The sequence below is a fragment of the Phyllostomus hastatus genome, unplaced genomic scaffold (assembly GCF_019186645.2).
Source record: "Phyllostomus hastatus isolate PE091 unplaced genomic scaffold, TTU_PhHast_1.1 phas_contig_210, whole genome shotgun sequence".
NCBI classification, from domain to species: Eukaryota; Metazoa; Chordata; class Mammalia; order Chiroptera; family Phyllostomidae; genus Phyllostomus; species Phyllostomus hastatus.
This window is the reverse complement of record NW_025333737.1, coordinates 11,787,176-11,813,913: the sequence shown is the minus strand read 5'-3', so window position 1 is coordinate 11,813,913 and position 26,738 is coordinate 11,787,176. Positions and strand designations below refer to the sequence as shown.

At 52.7% G+C, this 26,738-nt stretch overlaps 1 protein-coding gene across 2 annotated transcripts in view; it reads right to left on the bottom strand.

The window, feature by feature from the left end:
- The window catches only part of RGS9 (regulator of G protein signaling 9), a 52,654-nt gene that overhangs the window by 19,074 nt on the left and 6,842 nt on the right, over positions 1–26,738 (bottom strand). The window contains exons 2-11 of one of the 2 annotated variants that reach the window (XM_045835953.1): positions 25,127–25,223; positions 21,568–21,618; positions 20,166–20,272; positions 19,912–19,963; positions 19,596–19,654; positions 18,610–18,686; positions 15,306–15,387; positions 9,146–9,217; positions 989–1,018; positions 237–298 (exon numbers count right to left, since the gene is read on the bottom strand). In XM_045835953.1, the coding sequence (XP_045691909.1) occupies positions 237–298; positions 989–1,018; positions 9,146–9,217; positions 15,306–15,387; positions 18,610–18,686; positions 19,596–19,654; positions 19,912–19,963; positions 20,166–20,272; positions 21,568–21,618; positions 25,127–25,223 (689 nt within the window). The remainder of the gene's footprint in view (positions 1–236; positions 299–988; positions 1,019–9,145; positions 9,218–15,305; positions 15,388–18,609; positions 18,687–19,595; positions 19,655–19,911; positions 19,964–20,165; positions 20,273–21,567; positions 21,619–25,126; positions 25,224–26,738) is intronic. The other variant, XM_045835954.1, reaches the window with a different exon arrangement.

Here is a 26,738-nt window from a genome sequence, read left to right as displayed (position 1 = left end):
CCCACCCACACAGCGGTGGCTTCTGAGACAGGTGACAGGCTTGTCCAGGGCCTCGCCCACCCCTGACTTTGCCTCACTGGAGATGAGACCTGGTGACTTGCGCTGAGTGAGCAGCTGGTAACAACCCCCAAGAGACTGCTTTGTCCCTTGGAGTTCACTAGGATCTCTAGTTTGCCTTAAAGCAAACGCTCTCTTCTTGCCTATCTGCCGTCCAGACCAACAAGTGAGGAACATACCCTCCGAGGGACACTGAGGACTTCACGGTGGACCTCAGTAAGGCCTGCTGGTAGTACATGATCTGGAAGAGACACAGGCATTAGAAGATGTCCCACTGCCCTTCCCTGGAGTGTCACTAGCACTGATATTTCCATGCGACCTCCAGAACTAGAAGCCATCCGTCCATCACAGCACCCCATTCCATTCCCTCAAGGCAGACACCTCAGTACCCACAGTCAATGGGAGACCCCAAACGCCAAATCAGGGGCCTCCTGAAACCATCATGCATTGGTCTGGGAAAAGGCGCTAATTAAAAAAAAAAAAAAGTTCTAAGGAGCATTAAACCGAGACATGGGGGCTGATCTGTAGCCAAGCAGATCTAACCTCGATAGCCAATGGTCACCAGGGCTCTGTCCTGGGCCCTGGATATAAGATCTGCCAAAGTAGGTAACTGCCACCTTGGGCAGGCTCTGAACAGCCCTGTCACCGCAGGAGCAGGGACCAGGTGGGGACGCAGACACCACAGCCCGTGCTCGCCCGTCCCACAGAGCTGTGCCTTCCGAGGGGCCACAGCCAGCGTCTCAGCACCAGCCCCATGAGAACCTTGAGAAGATGCTGCGCCAGTCTCCGCTGTTCATCGGTTTGTGAACAGTCCCTCGAACTTTACACGTGGCTTTCGTTTCATTACTGAGTGCAGAGAGCACAGCCAAAGTACACATAATTGGTTAGAGGGCTTAAAATCCAACTTCCCTAGAACCAGAGACTTAATTACCTCTTTTTTGACAGCAGTGATTGTTTGTTTCTGTAAAACAAAGAAGCCAGTACCATTAAACAGATGCCATTAAATCATTACAGCTCAAAGACTCGTCTGAAAAATAAAAATGCATCCCCCATGAGAAAACTGCCCATCTTTTCCTACTTAAAAGACAGAACTTCCCCTCACCACCATCTCCACCCTCTTCTACACAACTACTGGAGAATCAGATGAACCACGAGATCTGCTGAAGGGAGGGCTATGATTCACCCCTATAACCTTACCCTGCTCTCCCCAAAGCCAAGGTGAATGAAAGGCTAAGTTTGGGACTGGTCCCCGTCTACCGCCGTGCCTACAGTTCCGGCCGCGATGGGATGGGAGATGAAGACAGGAACCCGTATGGAGCTTGAGTCCTCGTCTCGTCTCCCAGGAGACAAGCCAGCAAGTGGTGAGACGCATCCCCTGGGGCTTCGTCACAACCTGACCAGCACCCCACGTGGGGAGAAAGAGTCACATCGCCAAAGACAAAGCACACGAATGAAAGACTCTGGACCAGCACCCACTGAAGGCCGAGTCCCAGAACTGAACCCTGACGTGAAGATCAACTCGGGCCCCACGCTCTCAGTGAAGCTGCCGGAGCGAGTTCACGCCAGGGACGGGTGGCAGGGAGGCCCCTCGCTGGACTTGTTTGGTTGTGGCAGAGAGGGGGTGGCTCCCAAAGGGACGGCACGTCTGGGTTCTTAGAAGCTCCTGAAAACTGTTCAGACCTGTCTCTTACTAACGTCTTCTACAGTCTGACATGCTCCCACAGTGACACTGTGCTGCTCCCTGCAGCTCTGGGAGGTTGGGTGCAGTTGGTGACTCCAGCCTGGGTTCTCCTAGTTGTGCCCAGGGGCTGCTGGGTGCTGACTCTTATACTCCAGATTGATCACCTTAGCTCCTGGCTGCTCATCTCCCCGCTGCTGAACACAGCCAGGTCTTTACTTGGAACAGAGTCAAAAGACCAAGGAGGCCACTATTTTCCTGAGCCAGATAGCAAAATAACTACAGGCCCACAGCCCATGGACAAGGGTGGGTCAGGAGGGTCCCATCTAGAATGCCCCATACTCATCTCTCTAACCTCTGCAGGGTTTTACTTTGTTTCATTAAATTGCTTTTATGTCACTGCTTTTCACAGGAAATCCTTTTCCTGGGTAGGAGTTGAAGAGAATTACCTGTGAAAGGTAAAGCTCAGGTACTTCTCTTGTTTTCGACATCTCTTGTTTTCGACTCACACACACCCTGACTTCCTCTTCATGGCATTTATCACTATGGTAATTAGATCTCTCTTTGTGTGACTCTGTGTTTGATAAACAAATCACCAACCAGGCACCATTAAGAGCAGGACAAGCCAGTGTACCTTCCCTAGCATCATATCTGGTGCAGAGTAGATGTTCAATAAACACTAAATAGACGAGGACTGCCGTGTGCTCAGAAGCCCCCTCCCTGCAAAAATGTAGTTGTATTCTAAGCTTAGTAGAATAGCTTTCCACTTAAAAACTTGAAGACACTACCTAAATACTTCAAATATTTTGGCAACCACACTGATTATTTGTTCCCATAAGGCACCGTTTTAGAAGACACATGTTTCAGGTAGAAAAGGACCAGGATGCTACAGGAGATTTGCATGCAAACCCAATGCAAGCAGATGCTTCTGTCAGAGTCCACTGAAGTGGATTAAAAATAGTATCTATGGGTCTCTGCCCTCTGCTAGAAGGGGAAGCTGGACTGTTGCAAAACAGTAACCACTTAGCAATTCATACAAAGCAATTTATGCCTCTTGGAGCCCTTATCAAGTGTCAGCAAGGGAGGTTTTATTATTCTGATCTTCAGCTCCGAAACTGTAATAGATTATGGGCAACTTTTTCAACATATCCCGGTTAGTAAGTGGTTGAGCCAAGATTCAAACCCAGACCTGCCCTTGGTGAGGCTGAGGAAGGGTCCATGAGAAACAAAATAGCCTGTTCTCATCACCAGTTTCCTCTTTGCCCTGAAGCTGAGAACCATGCAAAACAGAATGACTCTGTCCAGCCGTTTCAAGTGAAATTACCATGAAGAGAGCTGGAGCCCCAATCCCAAAATGCAACACGAACACAGAAAACTGTAATTAACACTAGTGACGATAAAACAAACTTCCAGCTGTAAGATGAATAAGATCTGGGGATCTAAGGCACAGCGTGGTGACGATAATTAGCAATAGTGTGTGTTACTGACTTGCAAGTTGTTAAGAGTAGAACTTCAATGTTATCAGCACACACACAGTCACAATTATTCAAGGGATGGAGGTGTTAACTAACCTTACCATAGTAATCACTTTGCAATGTATACATGTATCTAATCATCTCTTTGTACACCGTAAACTTACACACATTACATGTCAGTAACATCTCAGCCGAGCCAGGGGTGGGGGAGGCAGTGCTGACAGTAAACTAAGATGGCAAGTGTGCTAGGCCTGCGCTCAGCAGCCACCGCTCCGAACACCCTCCTTCAAAGTGCCTGGTACCCGAGGTCAGACTGCCTGTTCCGTGGCCTCGGAGCTCCTGAGTGGACGTGCACACGCAAATGAGCCAGCTTCTCAGTCTGCCCTGATGTTCTCTGGGCTCCGTGGGGAGCTGTCCCTGCGAATCATTTCTGGTCTACCTTGCGTGGTCTGACTTTGGCCTAAAAATGTGTGTTTCCGGAGCCATTATCTCAATCTTCAGGGTTTAAAATTTTTCATATTTTAATGCACTTCATTGGCTTTTATTACCCTTTTAGGGCCCTGCATGGGGTGGTGTGGTTTGCTGCTGGGTTTGGGTTCCCAGAATTACCAGCTATCTTCTGGGAATCAGGCTGCCGTGAGCTCTCTAATAATAGGATTCAGCTGAATCTGAGGCTTCCCAGATCCACCTTGGAGTGTCCGTGTGGATCTCAGCATTCGTTTCTAGCTTTAAAAATAGCTGTGCATGGGATCAGCCTCCTATAGGCTGACACACAGGGTGCTCTGTGGGCTTACAGGGCAGTGAGCACGAGGGTTCTGACTTCTCTGAAAGACGGAGAGAAAAGCTGATGGGAAGGTGGGGTGGAAGAAAGGGTGTGGGTTTGGGACTCAGACCACGGTCAAAATCCTGGGGCTGTCACTTATTGGCTAACGTGACTTTGGATGAGGTTTTGTTTGTTTTTTTAGCATTTCAAAGCCTCTATTTTCTCATTTGTAAAAGTGGGTAGAAAAACAAGGGATTGACTGAGACAGTAGACCGGTGACTGGCACGAAGCAGACACTCCACAGATGGGGCCAGTGACCGAGGGCTGACACGCTGCTGCTGAGGCTGTGCACGGCAGGGTTTCTGTCCTCCATACAAGACAAAATGCAAGGAGGCCCGTGCCACGTTTGGGACACGCGTATACTAAAAAAGTTCATTTGTTGTGTATCCGAAATTCAAATGTAACTGGGCACCCTGTATTTTTATTTGCCAAATCTCATAAACCTACCAAAATTATGACTTAGCCAAAGGCCATAAGAAATGTTAATTTAAAATAAATGGAAGTTGTTAAAACACACACATGCTTCTAAGCAATTCAGAGAAAACCACCTGATGATAAAATAAGAAATAAACATTTCTTGTGCCCTGGAATTCACGCACAAATGCCCTGCTTTCTCAGAGCTGGCCCTCCGGGACTGGTCGCTTCTCATCTGGGCGACACTTTGTACAGTAAGCCCCCAGTCTAAGGAATCTTCAGATGCTCTGCATTCTTGGGATTCTAACTTATTTTTCACTTGCAGACTTGCCCAAATAGGGACACATCTAGAACTTGTTTACACAGCTCTGTGGCCCACTTGCTGGCCCTGAGAGCCGGATGCAGGCTGCAGACAATAATCACAGGGAGGCGGGAGGGGTCAGGGCCACGACCTGAGAGGCCCCGAGTCCCTGTGGACAGGAGCGTGGAGCCCAGAACTGAGGGAAGCAAGGACCCTTCTCTGAGCAGAGCAGGCAGCATGCAGGAACCCGCAGAGACAAGAGGTGCAGGACGGGCAAGCCACGGGCAAAACACAAGATGGGGAGAAGCCTGGGGAACCGGGGTCCCAAGCACTGAGAGCACAGAGAGAATCAGAAGTCAGAAATCAGGAAATTCAGGGTCCTGGCTGGCTAGCTCAGTTGGTTAGTGCGTCACCCCGTACGCCAAGGTTGCAGGTTCGGTCCCCAGTCAGAACCCATGTAAGAATCAACCAATGGATGCACAAATAAGTGAAACAACAAATCAGTGTCTCTCTCTCTCTTTAAAAAAAAATCAATAAATAAAAATGAACAACAAAAAGAAACCTGGAAATTCAGAACTGACGTGGGTGATGAAATGCAGGAGAAACGAGATGGGAGGCATGTGGCAAGCGGTGCAAGGAGACAAGAGTTCAAGGTGCGATCCTCTGAAACACCTGGCCTGCCGCATCCTTCCTGTTCAGGCCAAGGCAGGAGAGACAGCACAATTTGGAGGATATGGTGCAAAATAAAAATGCAGGCCTCTTGTTCAAAAAAGTATAAGAATTTTAAGATGGTGAGAGCTGAACATTAAACACAGAGCAGGGCGCACTGAGTGTGGAGCTGTAGACTGAGAACAAGTCACCTGCCGAGAGACTGGCCCTGCGTGCGGGGCCCAAGGGTGTGGCTGCAGAGGGAGGGGTAATGATGGTGTGGGGGAACCACAAGAGCTGTAGAACTGGCAAGACCTAAATTCGAATCCTGGCTGAGCCAGCTTGGGCAAACTGCTCAACTTCTCTGCTTCTGTTTTGTCGTGCAAATGTCGTGAAATCCAGCAAAGCTCCTAGAAGCCACCCGATGGACAATAGAACACATCAGGCAGGATATGGACTGAGCTTAGGTCCATGAACCCAGGTTCAAATCCCCACTTCCCCATTTCTGAGCCCTGTGTCTTGGCTGAGTTGCTTACTCTCTGTCTCCTCAACAATGCAGTAGGCATGCTACTAAAATTCATGACCTTGAAGGCAGCTGTGAGTCCTAACTAGGCTATGACCGAGTGTGAGCCACTTCGCCCCATGTCCCTGGCACGCAAGGAGCCGTCAGCAAATGTCAGCCCTAAGAGCTGTCCCTTCTCATCCAGCACCAGTTCCACAGGAGCCACAGGAAGAAAGCTGCCTGTCCCCAGCTGGTGGGCGTGCATGGGGGCTGTCCCTCACTGGGGGCTCCAGGCCGAGGGCTCTGCAGAACACAGTACTGACACTGTGGAGCCAGAGCTCTGCCGTATCCCCGAACACCAGTCAGTGCGCATGTCCTGGGAAACTGCCATTCCGGCAGCCATTCATCAGACGAGGGAAGGAGGCTGAAATGCGTGTGTCCCTTCCCTGCTCCAGCTCCAACGGGGATAGAAGTACGAGAAGGTGGAAGGGCAGAGGAGGAGACAGCCCCACAAAACAGGGCCTGGGGCCTACAGGGCCCCCTAAACTGTCTCTCGCAGCCCGGCGATCTTACAGCAGCAGCAGCAGCTGGTGTCTGCCGGGTGTCTCTGCATGTCAGATGCCCTCCTAGACACTTCAGTATCGATGTCTCATGTAATTCTCTGCAGAAGGAGCTATCGTTATGCCCACTTTATAGATGAGGAAACCAAGGCTTTGAATGGCGTGGAAACATGTCCAAGATCACACAGCCAGGGACTGGCAGACCTGGGTGGGGCTCATTCCCAAAGTCAAAGCTGTCTTCGGCACACTGCCCTGGCCCTCCTCACTAAGTGACCACGTCACTGAATGACCACGGTAACCTGGTTGGAGTCGGGGGGGGAAGGGCCAGCCTGGGGCACACCTCTGCCCCGCTGCCCCCCAGTCTCTCACTTCAGAGCCAAATGCTCTCCGAAATAAGGGAGACTGGGGGCTGCGCATGCTTGGCACCCTGGGAAGCCTCAAGACATCAGGCCTAAGAGAGGGCGCCCTCTCAGGCTGTGGCCCTGGCCCCTGGCCAGTTCCTCCCAGGGCCGGGCAGCCATGCCCACCAGTGGCCATCCACCCAAAGATGCGCCTCACCCCTAGACACCTGCCACCCCAGCAGCCTCCTCTCTCACACTAGATGGTGTTTAACTCTGGGGGGTTATTTGCCTCCATTTAAGGAAAATGACTATGTTTTCACGAACTGACTAATGCTCTGCAATGCCTCTCCCTCCAAACCAGCACCAGGAGCTCTTCTCTGAGAGGAAACAAAACCCTGAAACCTCTGCTCTCCCAGGGCCTCGCGGGGGCACATTGCGGTCTGGCACCCCCTCCTCTCCGGGCAGACAAACCCGGAAAAATGGGGGACACTGAGTCAGACTGGGAAAATGTGGCGAACAGGCAAGACCCTGCAGCACAGTGGTAGCCTCTATTTCCCTAACCCTCGCTGGGGCTGGCTGAGGGGACTGGCAGGAGGCTCCTGCCTGCACTGGAATAACGGTTCTTAGTTCTTCTTAACGCTGCACGGCAGCCGGAGGCAGACACGAGAAGGGGAGCTGGAGGGAGAGAGAGAGAGACAGAGAAGACGATGGTAAGCAGAGGTAAAAGCAGGCCTGTGCCCAACAGCAGCATGGTGGACACAGCCCTCTGTCCCACACACTCCGGCTCAGGCGGGCAGAATTGCCCACCTCCGGCCAGAAATGGGGCTGGAAGCCAGAAGGCGCCCTCTCCTCAGAGCCGACCGGCACTGTGCCTTCCACCTCTGCCCTCCCCGCCTCCACACGGCGGAGGTTTCCAGAGCTGTCAGCTACCCATTTAAAAAAAAAGTCTCCCAGCCAGGTTCAGTTATTTGCCTTGATGACTGTTTCCATGGCAACCAAAGCGACAAGGCCTCAGCAATTATCTGTCATCTGACGGGGGAAACACGGAAAAGGCTGCTGAAGGATGGCAGTGCCATATGTGCATCAAAGGAAGGATCGCTGGGAGCTGTGGGCAAGGGACTCAGCATGGCCCCCGCCCCCAGGTGACATCCTCGGGGGACGCAAAGTCTCTCTTCAGATGGACTCCATCCCTAAACCTGGGCACCTGTCTCACACACTGGTGGGGGGCCCCCACAGCCATGGTGAAGTCTGGGTCCCAGAGGGCAAAAGTATACATGTCCCAGAGCCGCCTCGTGGCCACCGTTTTCCTGCTTCTTTCTCTTTGCCCATTACCTTCCTTCTCCCTCCTTCCGGGACGCATCCCTCCTGGCTCCCACCCAGGCCTTCAGGCATTGCCAAAGCTTCCAGATGCCACACTAGGCTAGAGAGGTCACTGACCCCTTGCTGACCAAAGTCAGCATTGGGCAGAAATCCATGAAACCATCTAAGACTAGTTGAAATGGGATTTAGGCTGGGTTTTACTGGGGTCGGTGGTTCTCAACCGGGAAAATTTTGTGCCCCAGGGTACATGGGACGAAGTCTGGAGACATTTTTTTTACCATCAGGACTGGGAGGTGGGCAGGGAAAGGCACGGTGTTACTGGCACCCGGTGGGCAGAGACCAAGATGCTGCCAAACATCCTGCTGTAGCAGGAAAGCTCAAAACAACAGTGTCAGGGATGGACGACCCTAACCAGGACTCTCACTGTTTCAACAGCTTACGAATTGCATTGCTTTAAATAGGAAACCATCACAGGAAACTGGCCACCCATCATAAACAGTGGCTGTATTTGGGGACACGGTCCTTTTAAAACAAAAGCCTAGGAGAATCTTTGCAAAGATTCCTACCCTCTTGGGATGCAAAAGAAAGTGTGGCATTCCAGGTCCTGTCCTGTGGAGGCAAATTTAACCCCAAGTTGATGGGAGGGTTTTAAGCCTGGGGCCCACCAGCCTCAGGGAGCCAGGGAACTGGCTGGGATCAGATGCGAATTGTCTGTGCATCTTTGGGCAGAGCGTTTCATAACTTTCATTATATCTTCAAAGGGGGAAAATGACTCTAAAAAGTCTGACAACCACCCATCTAGATTTCATCTGCTTTGACCTGCACCCGGACCTCTTGTCTCTCTTTATGCAGGGGCCTGCCCCTGGCCTCTCTGTCCCCAACACTGATATCATGGAGGCAATGTCCTCCCCACTGAAGCAATCTCACTATTGCCCCAATAGACACAGCTAGACAAAAGACAGGTAGACACCTTCCCAGCCTAAAACATGACCTAGGCCCTGCCCAAAGGATGCAGTGGAGACCTACCTGGTTTACCTGAACTTCATTCGGATTGGTTACTCGGTCCAGGCCATAGTCCAGCACGTTGTTCATTCCTGGCTGAATGGGATAAAGATAACATGAGGACCACTGCTGGGAGAGTCTCCGGTTTTTAATTAACCCTGGGTGTTGGCCAAACTGTCGATTGTAAAACTGAGCTGAGAAAGGCTGTGGCCTAGCCCGCAGGTGTTATGAGGGTGTGGGAGACCCTCTGGGTGGGCAGGTGAGCTTCATAGGGCTGTTCCAGCACCACAGCATCCCCAGAACCTAACACAGTGGGATGGATGGGTGCATGCATGCACTGATGGATGAGTGGATGGGCAGGTAGGTGGGCAGGTGCATGGATGAATGAAGGGATAGATGGGTAGGTAGGGGGGTGAGGGGTGGATGGGTGGATGGGTGGATGCTCTGATGGATGAGTAAGTGGTTGCATAGATGGATGAATAATGGGTAGGTAGGTGGGTGATGGGTGGATGGATGAATGGATGGGTAGGCAGGTGGGTGGATGGATAAACTGATATATAAACACTCAAATTCCATAGGAGTTGACTGGGATGGACACATGGGACTCCCAGCTCCTCCCGTGCTCTTCCCCTCCCTGCAGGGCTTTGGAGAGTCCAAGCGTCAGCCAGGCACCTCTGGGGCCCAATCCTGGTCCTGACACTTCCCAGCTATGAGGAGGGTCTTGGAAATCACTTCTCCTCTCTGCACACTCTATCCCTTCTGAGAAATGGAGATCCTCCTACCTGACAGATTCTTGTGAGGCCTTAACAAGGCGGAGTGTGAGGTTCTCAGCAGAGGGTAGCTATCCCTGAGCGAGGGATTGTGCTCATCCTAAGACTGTGTATGTACACAGGGGCCTGGCCCAAAGCCGGGTCTCGGGCTCCGTCAGCCCCCCTCCTCATCAGGCCACCAACTCTCCGGCCAGTCCTGCTCACTCCCTCTCAACTCTCTAAGGCAGGCAGTTTGGTCTTGCACTTCCCTCTGGGCTGCCTTGGTGGCAGGCACCCATCAAGCTCTCGGGCGATGAACCCGGTAGGCCAACTGGAGCAGAGGCAGGAAGCCGCTGGGCTTTCTCCCCGTCAGAGTCGGCCTCATCAGTGGGTTCGGTCACAGTTTCAGCTCAGAAGTATGGTTGCCAAATACAATATAGAATGCCCAGGCCAGTTGGAATTGCAGAATAAACAACAAATGTTTTGATTATATAATTTTACATAAAAATATATCGCATATGTTTTTTGTATAAATATATAATAAGTATCAAAAATGTTGGGACATACATCATTTGCTGTTTATCTGAGATTCAAATTTAGCTGGACGTCCTGTATTTTGTTTGCTAAATCTGGCAACTCCACTCAGCGAACTACCATGGGGGCAAATACTGGGCAGACAGTCTAGGCCAGGAAGAGAGAAAAAGAAACAAACAGAAAGTGAGTGGAGGGAGGACAGAGAGGGGAAGGCCATCCTCACACTAGCTGTTCCACGTGCACTCCAGCCAACAAATCTATCGGGTGCTTCTACGGCTGGCGTCACGCTTGGCCCAGGGGAGCCTGTGGTAAGTGTGACAGAGACCCCTGACTCCAGACACCCCAGCGGGTCTCATGCAGGAGGCAGCCACTCAGCAATTAATCACACAGTATGACTAGTGGTATGAAGGGACAACACAGGAGTCCGAGCCAGGCTTCCGTGGGTTCTGGCCCAGCATGGGGTAGCATGGGGGGGGAGCGTGGTCATCCAGAGTCATTCATCGCTGCCCTTACCTATAGAGGGTTCTAGGACTGGCCCCCTCCGTCTGGTACAAGAAACCCCCCAGCTTAACTGAAGACAGCCTTCACACACACGCTCACACTCACAACTTTCACATATCACACACATGCATTCACTCTCACACGCAGTCACATTTATACACTCACACATACTCTCTCACACTCAGACCCACTCACATGCTCACATGCACACACCCTCACACTTACACATTCACACAAACATGCATTCACTCTCACAGCCATACACTTGCACTCTCACACACAGGCATGCACACCCGGAACACTCACACATGAGCAGCCCGTGCCCACGGTGCCCCTACAGCCACCGGCTGGCCGCTCTTCCACTGTGCTAGTGCAGTCCTCTCCTTGAGGCCTGAATTACTTCTCCAACTCTCTCCCTTGAACTTGACCCCCCATGCTTTGATATAAATTCGGCTGCCTGAGCGCTCTGTGGTGCACCTGCACAACCATCATCGGCACAGGGCTGCCCTCAGCTGCCCAAACCAGACAGCTGGGACTCAGAGCTGTAGCCACTACTGGGCTCGACGATTCTGCCAGCCTGGCCAGTGCCAGCCCTCCTGGCTCTCTCCAGCTCTACCGAAGGGCCAGATTCGCTCCTCTGGCTGCCCCGCCACCCAGGCTTCTGCCTCCTCTCGGCCTTTGAGTAAATCTCAGCTGTTCCTGTAGAGCTGTGGTCCCATCCCAGTGCCCTGCCTCCAAAACTCCCCAGGGGACGGCCTTTCTGCTTTGGCTGGTTTTGGGAACCCCCAGGTTGCATTCATTCATGCATGCATGCATGCAGTCATCAGGCAGCATGAAGTCTGTTCCCCGTGATAGTCACCAGAGCCACAGCTGACATAGTTCCTGGCACGCAAGAAGATGTTTGAACGGTGATAACCCAGACTGACTGTCAGCGCACAGGAAACGAGGGCAGTGGGCACCCCCGTGGTGGGCTGCCAGCAGATGAGGAGACATGCAGGCGCCTGGAGCCCCGGAGCCACACACAGGAAGCCCTCCTGAGGTAGCCAGGCCTCCCCCTGCAACCAGAGGAACGATGAACACCAGGGTGTGACCATACCCCTTGGGCATAAGGCAAAGAGGCAATGCGCTTCATAACTCAGGTTAGGAAAGGGCCTCCATGCCGAGTAGGCGACATTCCCAGAGCCAGCACTCCAGAGCAGGGTGGGAGGCAATGTCCGCTCCTTGCTGACAACCCCCATGCCCCGCCCCGCCCCCCCCAACCCCGGTTCCTTCTCTTGCTCTCTTCTCCTCACCTCATCACTCTCTTCCCTAACATATCAGTTCAGACCCTCTGGGTGCCTGAGACAGAAAACAACTAAATAAAATCCCAGTTTTATGAACAAAGGACAGAGCTAGAGAGGAGGCTGAAAGTGGGAGACAAGTTTGATGCAAGGGCCAGAGAAGTCCACTGCAGGCAGATCTTGGCTTGAATATCTGAATATCACTTCTACAAAGAGATGCTCCCAGACCCCCTGTCTGACGTAAGACCCCTGCCTCTCACAGCCAGCTGGGCTGTGTACAGTACACAGGCACCTGTACAATCTACTGAACCTCTCTGAGCCTGGCTCTCCCCGTGTGGACAATGGGGACAGTGCTGCTCCCTGTTCCACAGCGCCACCCTCAGGTAAATAGGACCATCTGTGTGCCAAGAGCTTAACACAGGCACATGGTAGGCAGACACTGCCTTCGAGCTGCCATTTTACACCCAGCACCTAACTACTTAGCTGGCAGTCAGGGCCCCAGGAATTCTGCAGGGATTAGTGGACAGACAAGCAAACAGGGGAAAGAATTGATTCGGGAACTGCAGGCTGGGTCCCACCCGCAACAAGGGTGGGTTCGTCAGCCCACATCCTAGTTGCTCTACACGCCACAGAGCCAAGTGCTCTGTCTGCCTGGCTGGCTTTTTTCCCAGCAGACTGAGAGTTTGTTTGGGTCTCTCGGAGACAGCCTGACAGTCCCTAAGCTCCCAGGCTTCCTGGGTTTGCTCAATTTCGAGGCTGAGACAGACTTCAAACCAGAAGTTCCGCTCTTCAAACGGGACACATCCCTAACCCCAGTGCTTTCAGAGGCTGCAGATGTTTTAAGAAAGTGGAGGAGAGCAGGACCCGGCTGCCCTCTGGCTTCATCTCTGACGACTTGGTCCGGTTTTGACTTCGGGGAGCAGCAGTGAGAGAGATTGGATGTGAAGAGTTTTGCATCCGAGGAATTTTTTTACAACCGCTCCGAGCACATCAAAGCCTCATTCTGAACTTGGCTCCCCAACGCTATCAAAGAGGAACCGGGTGCCTTTGAACCCTGGCAGCATGGTGGTTAGAGCAGCAGCGACTCGTGCAATGCTCTAATGACCAAGGAGGTTACAAGAAGGTCTTCTATGCACTGAGACATCGTCATGGGAGGCAAAAGAATATAGCAACTAAGGGAAAGGCTGAACGGCCTGTGGACTCAGAGCCCCTGGTACTCAGCAGCTGTGTGACTGTGGCCAATTAGCAGCATCCCCCAGCTCATCGTCCTTGTCAGCAAAACGAGACTAATAACCTTGACTCCCACCCAGGGCCACAAAGATGAAATAAGATAGTGACTGTGGAATGATGCTTAGGGCAGTGCCAGGCACACTGAAAGTTCTTGATTCAGGGCCGCAGTGATGATGATGATGATGATGATGATGATGATGATGATAATGACGATAGCAATGATGTCAACAGTGGTGATGGTGGTGATGGAGGTGGAGAAAGCGGGGGCGATGCGGGAGGTGGTGGCGGTGTGTGAGGTAATAGTGAAAGCAGTCATCACAGAGACACACTGTCAAATTTAGGTCCTTCTGAATCATACTGGGGAGAACCACTCAGCCATTTGCCTGGTGTGGGGGCTGAGCGCTTACCCCGAGAGAACTGGGGAGAACTCGTACAATCTGGTTTTCATTTTGTCTCCCAGAGGCCTCTTGGGCTCAGGGGCAGAGGGGAGGCGTGGGCCCCAGGGGCAGATCACGTGCACAACCAACTGATGTCACTTTGCACAGGGCACAGCTGCACTGGCACTCCCACGCCCCAGAGCCTCACACGTAACATGGAAGCCATGCTGCACCCTGCAAGGAGCAGCATCCTCTCGGTCACGGTGCCACTGAGCACCAGGGCATCTTGCCACAGGAGCGGCTTTTCTGCCATTGGCCCTAACCCTCACCAAGGCGCCCCCTTTAGGAACAGATGTGTGAATGCAGGTTGAACTAGGCTTGGTTCCCTTCTCATACAAAGAGCTCACTCCCGAGCTCCAGCGCAGAGGCAGGGGCTTGGCTCTGTTTCCCCGGGACCCTGGGCTCCATCACCCACTCCCTCGCCAGCCCCCAGGCACCCGTGTTGGGCAGCAGGCAACTGATGCACCCAGAGGAGGAGCGCCGACACAGAGCAAAGCCAAGCAAGCTTCCTGGAGAGCAACCCCAGGGCCTTCCCCTCAGCAACAAGTCATCTGAACCAGTGGCCCCATGGTGGAACAGCTACAGGGTATTTGAATATTGGTGGGGGGGAAAAGCAAAAGGGCCAAAATCTGATAGGCCTGCACTCAAAAATCCAGAGGCTTTGGCACCATGATGGACCAGTTTGCTCTCTGGCTCTGAGAATCTGGTCACCTGGCAAGCAAGACAACCAGAAGAGGAAGAATGGGAGCGCTTGTTCTGAACTCTTCACTTTGCAGAAGGCCTTTCACATCTCCCGCCTCCCGTGATCCATAGGCAGCACATGGGCCTGACACAGGAGTAAACTGAGGCAGCAGAGTTAACCCCAGGGGGTGACAGAGACCGCTGCTTCTTTGTGCTAGGGAATGAGGCTACCATTTCCCAGGGATGAACGGTGACAGTGACATCGCTGATGTGCAGCTGGTGTCTCTGGCCCATTTAAAGTCCCACCACAAGAGATGCCACGCACTCTAAGCAATGAGGCTCAGCACACACTTCTCCCCTCGCCCTGTCCAGCTCCAGGTGTTGGGGAAGAGTGGGGGAGCCAGAGACACGAGGCAAGGCCATGCCTGTGCAGAATGCCAGTTCTCTGCAGCATTTTATTTTTGTACTTCGGAGCCTATGCTCTAGTTTTTCTTCTTCTATTTCTTTTCCAAGGTATCCTGGCCAAAAACGAGGGAGCCTACCCCTCTTAAAAAATAAACTCATGAAGGTCTCTGGCTTCAGAAATGTCACGTAGTCCTAACACCACTCCATGGGCCACGAGCAGAGCCCATCCAAGGAGTGCCTTTCCTCTTCCAGCCAAGAGGCACTGGACGCTAACTCAGCCCTGGGGAGTTCCGGCCCCGGAGGGAGCTCAGCCAGCAGCAGGGGCGGCGAGTGCAGGGTGGGCTGGGAACCCAGCAGGAATACTCACAGGGCATCGGTGGACCAGCCAGTACGCCTTCTCCTGGCAATCCAGGGCATACCTGTCTGCTTTGTTCCTTTCCTTTCCAGTCCTGAAAAGCCAAAGGCCATGTGTTTCGTTTGTTTTGTTTTCTTCAGGTTATTAATAGTTAATTTTTTCAATTACCGTTTGCATTCAGTATTATTTTGTATTAGTGTCAGGTGTACAGGATAGAGGTTACAGAAGCACCCAGTACCCACCGGGCACCACACATCGTCATCACAGCGCTATTAACGCTACCCCTCGTGCTGTGCTTGACGTCTCTGTGACTGTTCTGCAACCACCAGTCTGTGCTTCTCAGTGCCTTCTCCTTTTTCACCCTTTTCACCCAGCCCCAGGCCCCCAATTCCCCCTCCCCACTGGCAACCCTCAGTCTGTTCTCTGTATCCGTGAATCTGTTTCTGTTGTGTTTGTTCATTTATACCGTTCTTTAGATTCCACGTATAAACAAAATCACATGATGTTTGTTTTTCTCTGACTGACTTGCGTCACTTAGCATAATACCCTATATGTTCATCCATCCATGCTGTTGCAAATGGTAAGATTTTGTTCTTTTAAAAGCCAGGTTTAAAGCCAGAAAGATTTGGCATCTTTTGCTCAGTGAGGGATCCCATTCCTGGTGACCCACACCACGCTCCCCATCTGCCCACCCGATCCGTGTTTGCCATAGTGATAATGAAAACAGCAGGCACTTGTGGGACCCTGGTGTGCTCGGGACCCTGCTAAACCCTTGCCCGTGTCTGAACTCACTGGACCCTCTCAGCGGCCTTCTCTCACTTCGCAGTTCAGGGAACTGAAGCAAGGAGAGAGGTAGAATGTCCTGCCCGGGGTCACACTGTCAGCCAGTGGCAGGAGCGGGGCTCGAACCAGGATTCTGGTCCCGGACAGAGTCTGGCTCTGCTTTTGATCACCACACTGGGCTGCAGCCACGCCCATGAGGAGCCCTGGATGCGCACCACCTCCACCACCTGCACCACTGGAGCGGGCGTGGATGGCACTGCGGGCTGACACTTGACCGCCCGCCCTCTCCACTCTCCCTGCTTCTGTAAGCGACACCACCAGCACCTGGGAGAGCAGGCAGCCCGCAGTGCCAGCGCACCATGGGGAAAATGCTGGCCTCGGGGCCTGTTCCTTCCTTCCCACCTGCCAGTTCCACTCTGTCACTTCAAGGAGTTTGTGCCAAGTCAGAGTTTCTCCAAGCTCAACTTATTCCCACAAAAGGCTATTTATTTCCCCTCTCATCTCTCAGCCTCCCCCTTCCCCATTCTGGATAGGAAACGATCATGTGCTTTGCTCCCACAGGAGCTGGGCAGGCGATGTTCCTTATCGCACCCCGGGCTCATTCAGCACCATCTCCGTGGCGACCTGCGTTCACACTCAGTAATGCTTGTTTGCCCAGGCCATGTGGGATGACGCACATGCCCCCTACAAGACAGAGTCGGAGGATTTGTTTGCCAGCTAATGTCTTGTGAATAATGACATCCAGAGGCCCAGATGGGTGGGGAGGGCCATTCTGGCGGGCTGTTGTGCCAACCTCCTCAGGAAATTAAATATAAACACTGTCATTCCAGCTTCCCCTTGCCAACCTAACTCGATTTTCCAGCAGGTTAACTACCCCGCGTCCTCAGGAGCCTGCGGCACTGTGGAGTTTCCTTAACGCCGGGCAGCCTGGTAAATAGAGTCCGTCACTAATGTACTGCAGTGGCCCGCCCTGGCTCTGCTCGTCCGCTCTTCCCTGACGGATGCTGCTGGAGGGCAGATGTAATAAATGGGACCCAAGGGAGGCAGTAAACGAGCAATTATTTTAGTTTGTCATATTATGATTTTTTTTAGCAACTGTATCTCTTGGTCAATTATTCATTCATTTGTTCACTCGGAGACTTATTGATCTCCCACTATGTTCCAAATGGGCTGCTGTGGGCTGGATGTTCGTGTCCCAGCCCAGCTTGTCCTGGGCCTCCAGCCCGCCAGCTTTCAGACGGGTGCATACACCATTGGCTCTCCCGGGTCTCCAGCCTGCCGCCTACACATTGTGGGACTTAACCTTCCATAACTGTGTGAGCTAATTCCTAACAATAAATCTATTTATATGTATATGCTATTGGTTCTCTTTTCCTAGAGAACCCTGACTGATTCACCACCACTCTGGTTCCAAGGCTGCTTCGTGAGAAGGGGGTCTCCACTGTCCAGCCCAGTCACGCACCAGCCGGGCTAGCCCTACCAGGGTCTGGCCCAGTCGGGGAGCGGGAGGCTGCGCCAGCTGGGCTTACCCACATTGCCGGTCAGTGGTATCAGTCCCCAGCTATTGCTGACTCTCCCACATCCCAGGCACACAGTCCTGTGGGACATCCCACCCATCCTCCTTTGAAGTTGGGCCAAACCACACGGCCAGCTTTGTCTAATGAATTGTGAGCAGAAATGACAGACACCACCTGTGACCCGCACAGCCTCCCGCCCCCACTGCTCTGGAAACAGACAAAGCCCAGAGGGCGCTGCTCCTTTAACACATGTCCTGGAGCAGGCACAGAGCATGTCTGGGCCCCAGCTGGCCCGCAGGGGACATGTAACGCAAGTAAGAAGTGAACACTGTGGTTTCTTGCATCTGAGAGGTGGACGCTGTCTGTTATAAGATCCTCACCTGACTGACAAAACACCCTCCCCAGCATTAACATCTGGCCCTCCTGGACAAGACAGAGCCCTCCGGGGGGATGTCAGCGCCATTTCTGGTGTGGACGGCAGGCCAGCGAGACAGCAGTGGGTAGTGCGAACGTGTGAATCTGGTTGTATGCCTCCCTTGCTGAACGCCTCTCTGTGGCTCCCCACGGCCCGTAGCACAAAATGCTCACTGATCTGCATCTCCAGCCTCGCTTCTACCAGTTCCGAGCTTTGCGTTCTCCACTCCTGCTACTACGTACGAGAAACCGCTTCAAGTAGGCACTCCCTGCCTCCAGACTCTGGTTCTGTCTGCTGAGAACACGGTTCCTCCCACCTCACTGCTCCTTCCACCATCACCATCCTTCACCTGGGTACCTCCTACGCAGCCTCCAAGTTCGATGCTATCTCTACAGCTGCTTCTGCAAACGCCTGCCTGTGGCTCTCGTCTCACTGCCACACCACAGTCATCTGCCTAACTCACCAGACTGTGTCCTTATATTCCCCGTGCCCAGCCCAGTGTTGGACACATAAATTCCCAGTAAGGGTTTATTTTAGTGAAGAGAAACGAGGAAGGGAGGGAAAGGGGACAGTCGGAGGACACATGTGACCTTTCACTCACCTGTACTGCTCTTTGGCCTGCATGATGACGAAGTCCCACTTGTAGTTAATTTTTTTGTTCAAGATATTGTAATTTTCCTAGGGAAGGAAAACCAAGTGAGAACACTGAGTCCGTGACACAGGCCATGGGCAGTGGTCAGAAAGTCCTCGGTCAATGAGGGCGTGACCCTGGCTCTGCAGGGAGTAGGCCCAGCGAGGGCCCTCACCCCAGCCCTGCAAAGGGCTTGTGTTCAAGGGGGAGCACCGAACTCTCAAAAAGCTTTTTGTAGATACACGTGCCCACATCTGATTAGGAAGAGGAGAATAGCGTGGGGAGGGACGTGGAAACCCAGTTTTCCACCACAGAGCCTCGCAAACCCACACAGATGAGAGCTGACGTGGCTGTGATGCTGGCTCTTCTAAAAACAGGTTTGCAAAGAATAACACCCAGCAGAATTGTTGCCATCTGCCCAGAAATCTAGCCTTCTGAGGGTCCTCTGAGAAATCTGACTCATCTAGACTAAAATAAAAGTCTATACTATTGTTTTCCCATCACAAACTCAAATTCAAATCTGTTCACCAAATAATATGCATTATCATATATATTTATTAAGTCATGTTGTTTGGGGACAGCAAGGGCTTAAATTATAGCAGGAGAAACTGAAGGTCAGCATTGGGAAGAATTTACTTCAGGGAGCTGCTTCTGAACATATGGATGGATAATGGACTGGTGATGGATGGATAGATGGATGAACAGACAGATGGATACTGGAAGGATAGATAATGGGTAGACAAATGGATAGACAGGTGGATGATGGATGGATGGATGCTTGCATGCATGCATGGATGACGGACAGATGGTAGATGAATGACGGAAAAATGGATGGATGGGTGGATGGATAAATGGATAAATGAGGATGTGAATGTAGCGGTGGAGGGATGGGGGAAAACAGCTCACAATTATATTCTATTCAATTTTAATAACCTTTACTTGAAAGCATTCTGTACCTTTTCATGTTCTTCTAAAATCCCTTTCTTCTTGATATTCCGCTTGGTTAGATAGATGGCTGGAGAAGAAAACAACACATTTTCCATGATCATATTTCAAAACGGCACCCGCAGCCTCTGTGGGAGAGAGGCTGCTGCGCTCGGCCTGCTGGAGGGGACACTCAGCAGACCCGCTCTCTTCCCTCAGGACCACTCCCAGCACAGATAGGCACTGACAGAAGGTCATGATGACAGCAAGACAAATGCCACCAAAATGCAGGAGGTAAATTAGCAGCACACTAAGCACTACCAAAGGCACGAGGGGGAGGGTGGTTACCGTAGTCTGTATCTTCAGCTGGCCACTGCTGGGTCGGCCAGAAATATGGTGTCTATGAAAGAAACCAAGAAACCCCGCTTAGACAGCGGGCTGTGACCCAGGGAGCCCCCAGCCACGTGGCTTAAGAGACAAAACTTCCTTAGCTCCCTCCACTATTTCTAAAATCCTGATCTGTGAGGATATAAAGCCAAGCAACTCTCTTTCCAGATAAGATGAGCCCCATATTAATACCCAAAGTCCAGGTCAAGACTCACCTGAAATCGGTAGAGGCTGCCATCGGGCTTGAGAATGAGATTCTTGGGGTCTTGCAGGGGGTAGATGTAACCATACTTGACAATAAAGTTGCCCAAGTTCTGGGCCTCTGGGGAGAAGCAGTTGAAAAATGGAAGTTAAGAGTGGGGGCTGAAGGCAAAGCTCATTACCCGGCTCACACACACAGCACCCCAAACTCCAGAAGAGATGTCCCCGTCCTAACAGCACTTCCATAGGGAGTGAGGACAGTGGTTCCTGAACTTGGCTGTGGACAAGTACCAGCTGGGGAGCATACTAATAGGAGGATCCCCAACCAGGTCCCTGGGAATGACAACTCAGTAGTCTGGAGGGGAGCCAGTGAACCCCAAATGTTAACAGGTGCCACCGGTGGTGCACTGCAGGTGTTTAGGGGTGACAGTTGGGGACATCCTGGAGAAGCTTCTTTGGGCGCTTTGGGTCTGGTGAAGTGCCCAGGAGGAGGGAGAGAATGCTTCTGTCTGACCAGCACTTCCTCACTCCGTGGGAAAGGAGGCCGCATTTACTGTCAACTTCTCTCCCCAGGTCCAGACACTCTGGCTCCTCCCCACCTACCCTCTCCAGTTTGCTTGGAAACATAATCTTGTTACTGAATTTGCATCGATTAAAGGGAAAGTAACCTGGCTCTTTCTTAGAGGCACTGATGAAAGCAGGTGTCTCTCCCTCATGGAGAGAGCCCTCCAGTCCTCCAGCCTGCCCTGCCCAAGGACCCAGCCCACATGCCACCCACAGCCCAGCCTCCAAGCCTTGAAAAGAGGTTCTCCCCAACCCTCCCTCCACCACAGACCGTCATTTCCTATGTCTGGTTCCACCAGCCTTTTCTAGTGGGAAGTCGGGTCCCCAGATTCTTTCTGCTCCATTCCACTCTTCAAACTCCTGCCAATCATCCTACCTTAAATGGGACTCTCCCCCAGGGCCCCCTGTTGCCTAGCTCCCAGATAAAACGTGGAGTCCTCAAGTAGGCACTCCCCTCCCTCCACTGCCCTCATACCCAATTTCCCCTCGGTCCCAGTCCACTCCTTGTTCATTGGCCCACTTCTCCGCCATTGCTCCTGCTAGTTTTCCTTTCTGGGAAGTCAGACCCTCTGAGCTCCCCCCACCACAATTCACAAGCAATCGCTTCTTTTGAGACCAGGCGTGGGTACGCATCACTCCCTCCAAGAAGTCTTTCTTGACTGGCTCCTCCCCAGTTACCCTTGCTATTTACATGCTCGGGTTGTTTTACACATGAAGGCCTTGTCTCTTCCATTAAAATGTCGATTTCTCAGAGGCCCCGCCTAAGCCTCCCTCTAGGCCCCGCCCTCCAGAGATTCCTGCGCGCTGCCCACCCCGCAGTCCTCCGTAACTGCGTGCCAGAGGCGCTCTCACCCAGGTTGGAGATCCAGAGCCGCTGGACGATCCACTGTAGAACATCACTTCCTGCAAAACAGAAGTGTGGCCATCATCAGAGCCTCCTAACACACCCGCTGAACTCCGAGCTGTGTGTGTTTTGCCCAATGGGCCTCCTCCCTGCTCAGCTGTGATCTCGTTCCTCCTCTGCTCAAAATGTTCAAGGACTCTCCTCCACCACCTGCCCCACTAAGTTCAGTCCAGACCCTGCAGCCCCATAATTCGGGGCCATCGTGATCTGAATCTGGCCAAATTTCCAGTTTAACCTCTCTTACGCTACTTATTTTCTCACCTTACAATAATTTGTGCATAGACTCAAATAGAAAGTAAATAGACTAAGTTCTAACTCTGAAAACAACAACAACAACAACAGACCCAAGGCGAGCTCTTTGGCGTTCTAGGCGGAGCCCGAACACCTGGGATAAGCCAGAGGCAGGGATGGGAAGAAAACTGGGGGTAGTCCGAGAGTGGGGGGCTGGTTCTCCTATGCCCTCGAGGTGCCCGGGAAAACTCTGAGAGAGCCAGGAAATTCAAACCTGACCTTCCAGGGCATCGTGAAGGTACCTTTGTCAAAGCAAGAGGATCGGACATATGTTAGTTACACTTTGCAGGATGATTTATAACCTTGGACCACAGAGTGTGGGCTCCATTGTCACCCTTGCCCCGAGTCCTGCAGGTCTTACAGGCGGGCCTGGGAACATGCAGAGTGGAGGCTGGTGTGAGAACATCAGGAGAGGCAGACAGCGATGAGGTCAGGAGAGAACATGCATCCCTCCCACCTACCCGCCAAGGATTTAGATTCATTTAAAAGCCGAGTCAAGCCACGTCACCCCAACAGACCCAGAGGTGCTGCAGGGCTGCGGGGAAGCTGAGTGTCCCCTACTCAGCCTGGAGCTTCCGGCCCCAAGCGCAGAACGTGCTCCTCGTGGGAGGAAGGCAGTATCCTCTCAGAAGGAGAACAAGACATCCGGGTACCAAGCACTCCCCTGCAGACACCATCCTGCAGATGCCAAAGACCTCCCTTCCAGCAGCTTCAGCCTGCTTACACTGGTCCCCAAGCCCACAAAATACGCCAGGAAGGAGGATCAGGGCCTGAGGCCCCACCGCCCCTGTGACTGCACTGTTGCAAATGAGAATTCCATCCTCAGAGACAGTGAAAAGGCACGTCCGTCACTGCCCTCCAGGAAGGGCCCTTGTGGCTCACCCACACACTCTCTGGGCTTCAGTACCTGCCCACAGCATGGCTGAGGGGGGCCGCCTGGAACCTTCCCTTCCTGTCCACACCCTGGGCACAATGTCCAGACATTATCTCAGTCAGTGCCCATGTGCCCACCATTCATGCTTTCCCTGGGTTCTCCTCTGTTACTCTTGGCTTTATCCACCCCTGTTTGGCTGCTCAAAAGCGAAACTTCATCTAAAATCTTAGCTAAAACCCCGGGACTGGATGTTTCAGACTTCCCAGCCCCAGTCTCACTGAATCCAACACAAGGGTGTGCAGGCCAAGAGAGACGCCCAGGCAGACAGTTGACTGATTAGCGCTGTCCCCCAAGGAGCCGAGGGTTCTCTCCTCCACTTGACTGCTTCCTGAAATCAGTCAAATGAGATTACGAGGCCTCTGGCGCCTGCACCACGTGGTCTGTGCAGGCTCCTACCTACATCAGCCACCTTCACACCCAGAAGCCCTGGGTCACCTACCATCTGAGGAGATGGATGCCAACACCCAACTTGCCTGTATGACTGCTGATCCGAAGCTGCAAGATAAGGCTGGGACTCACTAGCAGGAGGGACAAGGGAACACACGGCAGGGCAGGCAGCCCAGGGACCAAGGGCACCCCGTGTGCAGGGAAGGAAAGCAGTTTGTGCACACGGACCAGGAATAAGAGCATGGCCACAGGAGTCCCATAACTGGGCTCCAGTCCAAGCTGGGCCACGTACGAGTTTAGAGGCATGGGGACAGGTTGCTGAACCTCTTTGTGTCGCCATGGCCCCATCTACCAAAGGGGGGAGGGCTAACTTGTAGTGTGGGTATTAACTGAGACAGTGTGGGAAACCGTGCGCTGGTGCCGCCCTTGGAGTGTCAGCTGTGAGCTGACCACGTGCCCAGTGCTCTCTCGTTTCGCTCCTGCCATCATTCTGTCAGACAGGGATTGCTGTTCCCGCATGTAAAATGAGAGCATTGTGGTCAGGGCTACATAGCTACAAAAAGGCACCTGGAGGAGTTAATCCCAGGGAGCCTGGCTCCAGTTCACACGTTCAGTAAACTTTTATTAAAGCTCTAACCGCCCCACAGCTATGCTAAACCCTGGGGTTACCCAGATGAGCAAGACATTTCTCCCCTTGAGGGCTTCCGAATCTAGTGGAGAATTCAGGTCCCAATTAATGACAACCGGGGGCAGGGAGGGGCGGGGGCAGGGATGCCTTCAGGAAGAATTGCCACAGATGCATCTTAAATGCTGGGGGAGGGCAGAGGCATCCTGAAAAGCCCACCCACGGCTCCTGCTCTGGGGGTGCCCAGGCTACCCAGTTCCTCGCCTTTCCCAAGTCTGGCTCATCAGTTGCCTTGTCTTGTGGGAGCTACCCTGCCGCACTCCAATTAATTCCTCTTTTGCTCCAACTCGCCGAAATTGGTGTTCTATGGAGGGTGCTCCAGGAACCCTGAGTGACACATGGCTGGTGGGGACACCCTTCTGCCAAGCCGTTGGAGAGGGAATCAAGAACTGTTAGCAGCTTGTCTCTGCAAAGACAAGGGCACCCTGGGTGAAAAAGGAATGGCCAGGTTGTGGGCGGGGCAGAGAGCAAGGGCTCGCCAGGAGCTCAGCTCAGGGCAAGGCCCCTGCTGGTGCTTGCAGGAGCGGTCTGCTTCTGTAGCCCACGTGCCTCGGTGGGAAACACACCCTCTACTGCAAACCCAGCATCATAAAACATGCCGCATAATTATCAAAATGAGTTCTTATTTTGGGGTCCAGCCCTTCCTGCCCATATCCTCTAGGGATGCCCTGCACCCCTCCATCCCCCACCCAGAGAAAGGACACAGGGTGCCATCCCAATGGGGTAGTTAAGAAAGGTCTGAATACGAATTAGAAGGTAGGGGAGGGTGGGACAAGGGCCATTTTTTTCTGCCACATAGTTTTTACTTCCTGCTACCTAATTTTATTAAACACGAAAACAAGTGAACAAAAAATTGACAGTAAAAGTTTTTCAAATGACTTCCTGGAAGGAATGGCTTCACAAAAGTGACCTATTGAATCTTTTGCTCCTCCCCTTCTGACCTTTCCTTCGGGAGGAGCCTGCAGCGCAGCAATCAGCAAACTGACTCTGCGCAGGGCCAGAAAGTAAATAAGTTTGGTTATGTGGGCATGACGCTGTCTCTTCACCGCTATTTAACTGCCAGAGATAATACAAAAATGTGGATGTGGATGTGTTCCAATAAAACTTTATTTACAAGTAGAGGCTGTAGGCTGAATTTGGCCCACGAGCTCTAGTTTGCTGGCCCCTGTGTGTGGTCGCCAGGACAAGACTGCATCACCAGACACATTACCTGTCATGGCGTGAGGGACGCTGGTGACCAGGATCTTCTGGTTCTGCACTCTGACCCCCGTCTCTGGGTCCTGCATGTCCTTCACTAACGCTTCAATCTGCAAGGCAGAAGCAAAACATAGGGCTGAGCAGAACCATTTGGAAGGCCAAGCGAGGCTCTTTTTACACAGCACCGAGGGATCAAAAGACACAAAGGTGAACGCACGGAGCTGACCACCTAGGTGGCCCTGAGTAACTACAATGCCACCAGAACCGTGTGCTCCACAGACACAGAGGCCCTGCCTGAGTGTGAGTACCCGGAGAGAGTCATTCTGGCTTGGAGGTTCCGCAGAGGCTTTCAAGAGAAGATAGGACTTGACAAAAAAGGATTTTTCTGGACAGAAAGTGAGAGCAAAGGCAGGGAGGATGACTGCGCCCAGGGTGTGAGAGGGACAGAAAACAGTGGGAGACAGAGCTGGAAGGGCAGGTGGAGGCCAGACCGCAGCGGCCCGAAAGTGCCACTCCCCGGTGTGGATGGTTCCAGCAGCTGTTTCTGAAGAGCAGCACTGAAGAGCAGCATAGGCCAGCTGGCGTTTTGGAAATGTGGTCTCGGACAGAGAGAAGAATGAAGCTGAAGTATGAAGCAGGTTGCCACAGTGGAGGAACGCGGGGAGAGTCGTTCAAATTCATTGGTCTGGGCAAGAAATGTGGGGTTTCACCCTTGCCACGTCAACCGCTCGGTCTGTTCTCAGAGCAGGCAGAGTGAGGCTTCTAATTGTTTTAGAACATGTCACCTCTCTTCTCAAAACTCCGCAAAGGCCATTCCACTCAGAGTCAATGGCAAAGTTTCCCTCGCTGGCAGGCATGGCAGCTGCGGACAGCTGGAGGAGTCCTCAGGGAGGGTCACACCTGAAAACCAGCCTGTCCCCTCCCCAAACTACAAGGGCTCACCGGTCTGCCTGCTTCCCCTCCATTTAACTAACATGGTTATATCACCATTACTCTCCTGCTATCTAATAAAATAACACTCTCTAATGCTGTACCGCCCTTTACAGTCATAAAGTCCTTTTACAGTTTGCACGTGCTTGTGGCCCAAAGAAAAAGAGCCCTGAGTAGGACAAATTAGACCCGCCAGCTCCCCCTCAGCCAGCCAGCTCCTGAGGCTGGAAGGCTCCCACCTCCCCAAGGAGGGAAGGGGTGTGGGACAGTGTCCTGAGGTGACACGGGGTGCTGAGATTCCTCTTTCAGTCGTTTGCTGAACCAGAGTTTGCAGTTGAATCACAATCTCCAGAAGCAACCATGAACAGGTTTCCCAAGTTCTCCAAGGCCACTCCAGGCACAGCGCCAGCGGCTCAGCCAGCAAGACTGGCCGCTGACCGGGCAGTGCCTGGGGTTCCTCAGGTGAGACTGGCTGCGGGCTGGCTTCATCTGCACCGACCCTTCCTTGGCTCACAGACTTGCTCTGGAACAGAAACTATTCACCTCAGCTCCATGCAGAGCCACAGACCTTGGTCTTTGCAATGGCAAGGCCTACCAGCGTGTCAGGCCACTGGGTCAGCAGAGCGACCAGCAGCAGCAAGGGAAGCAGAGAGGCACCCCCAGCGGGGAGGTGGGGGTGCTGGGAGATGACCCCA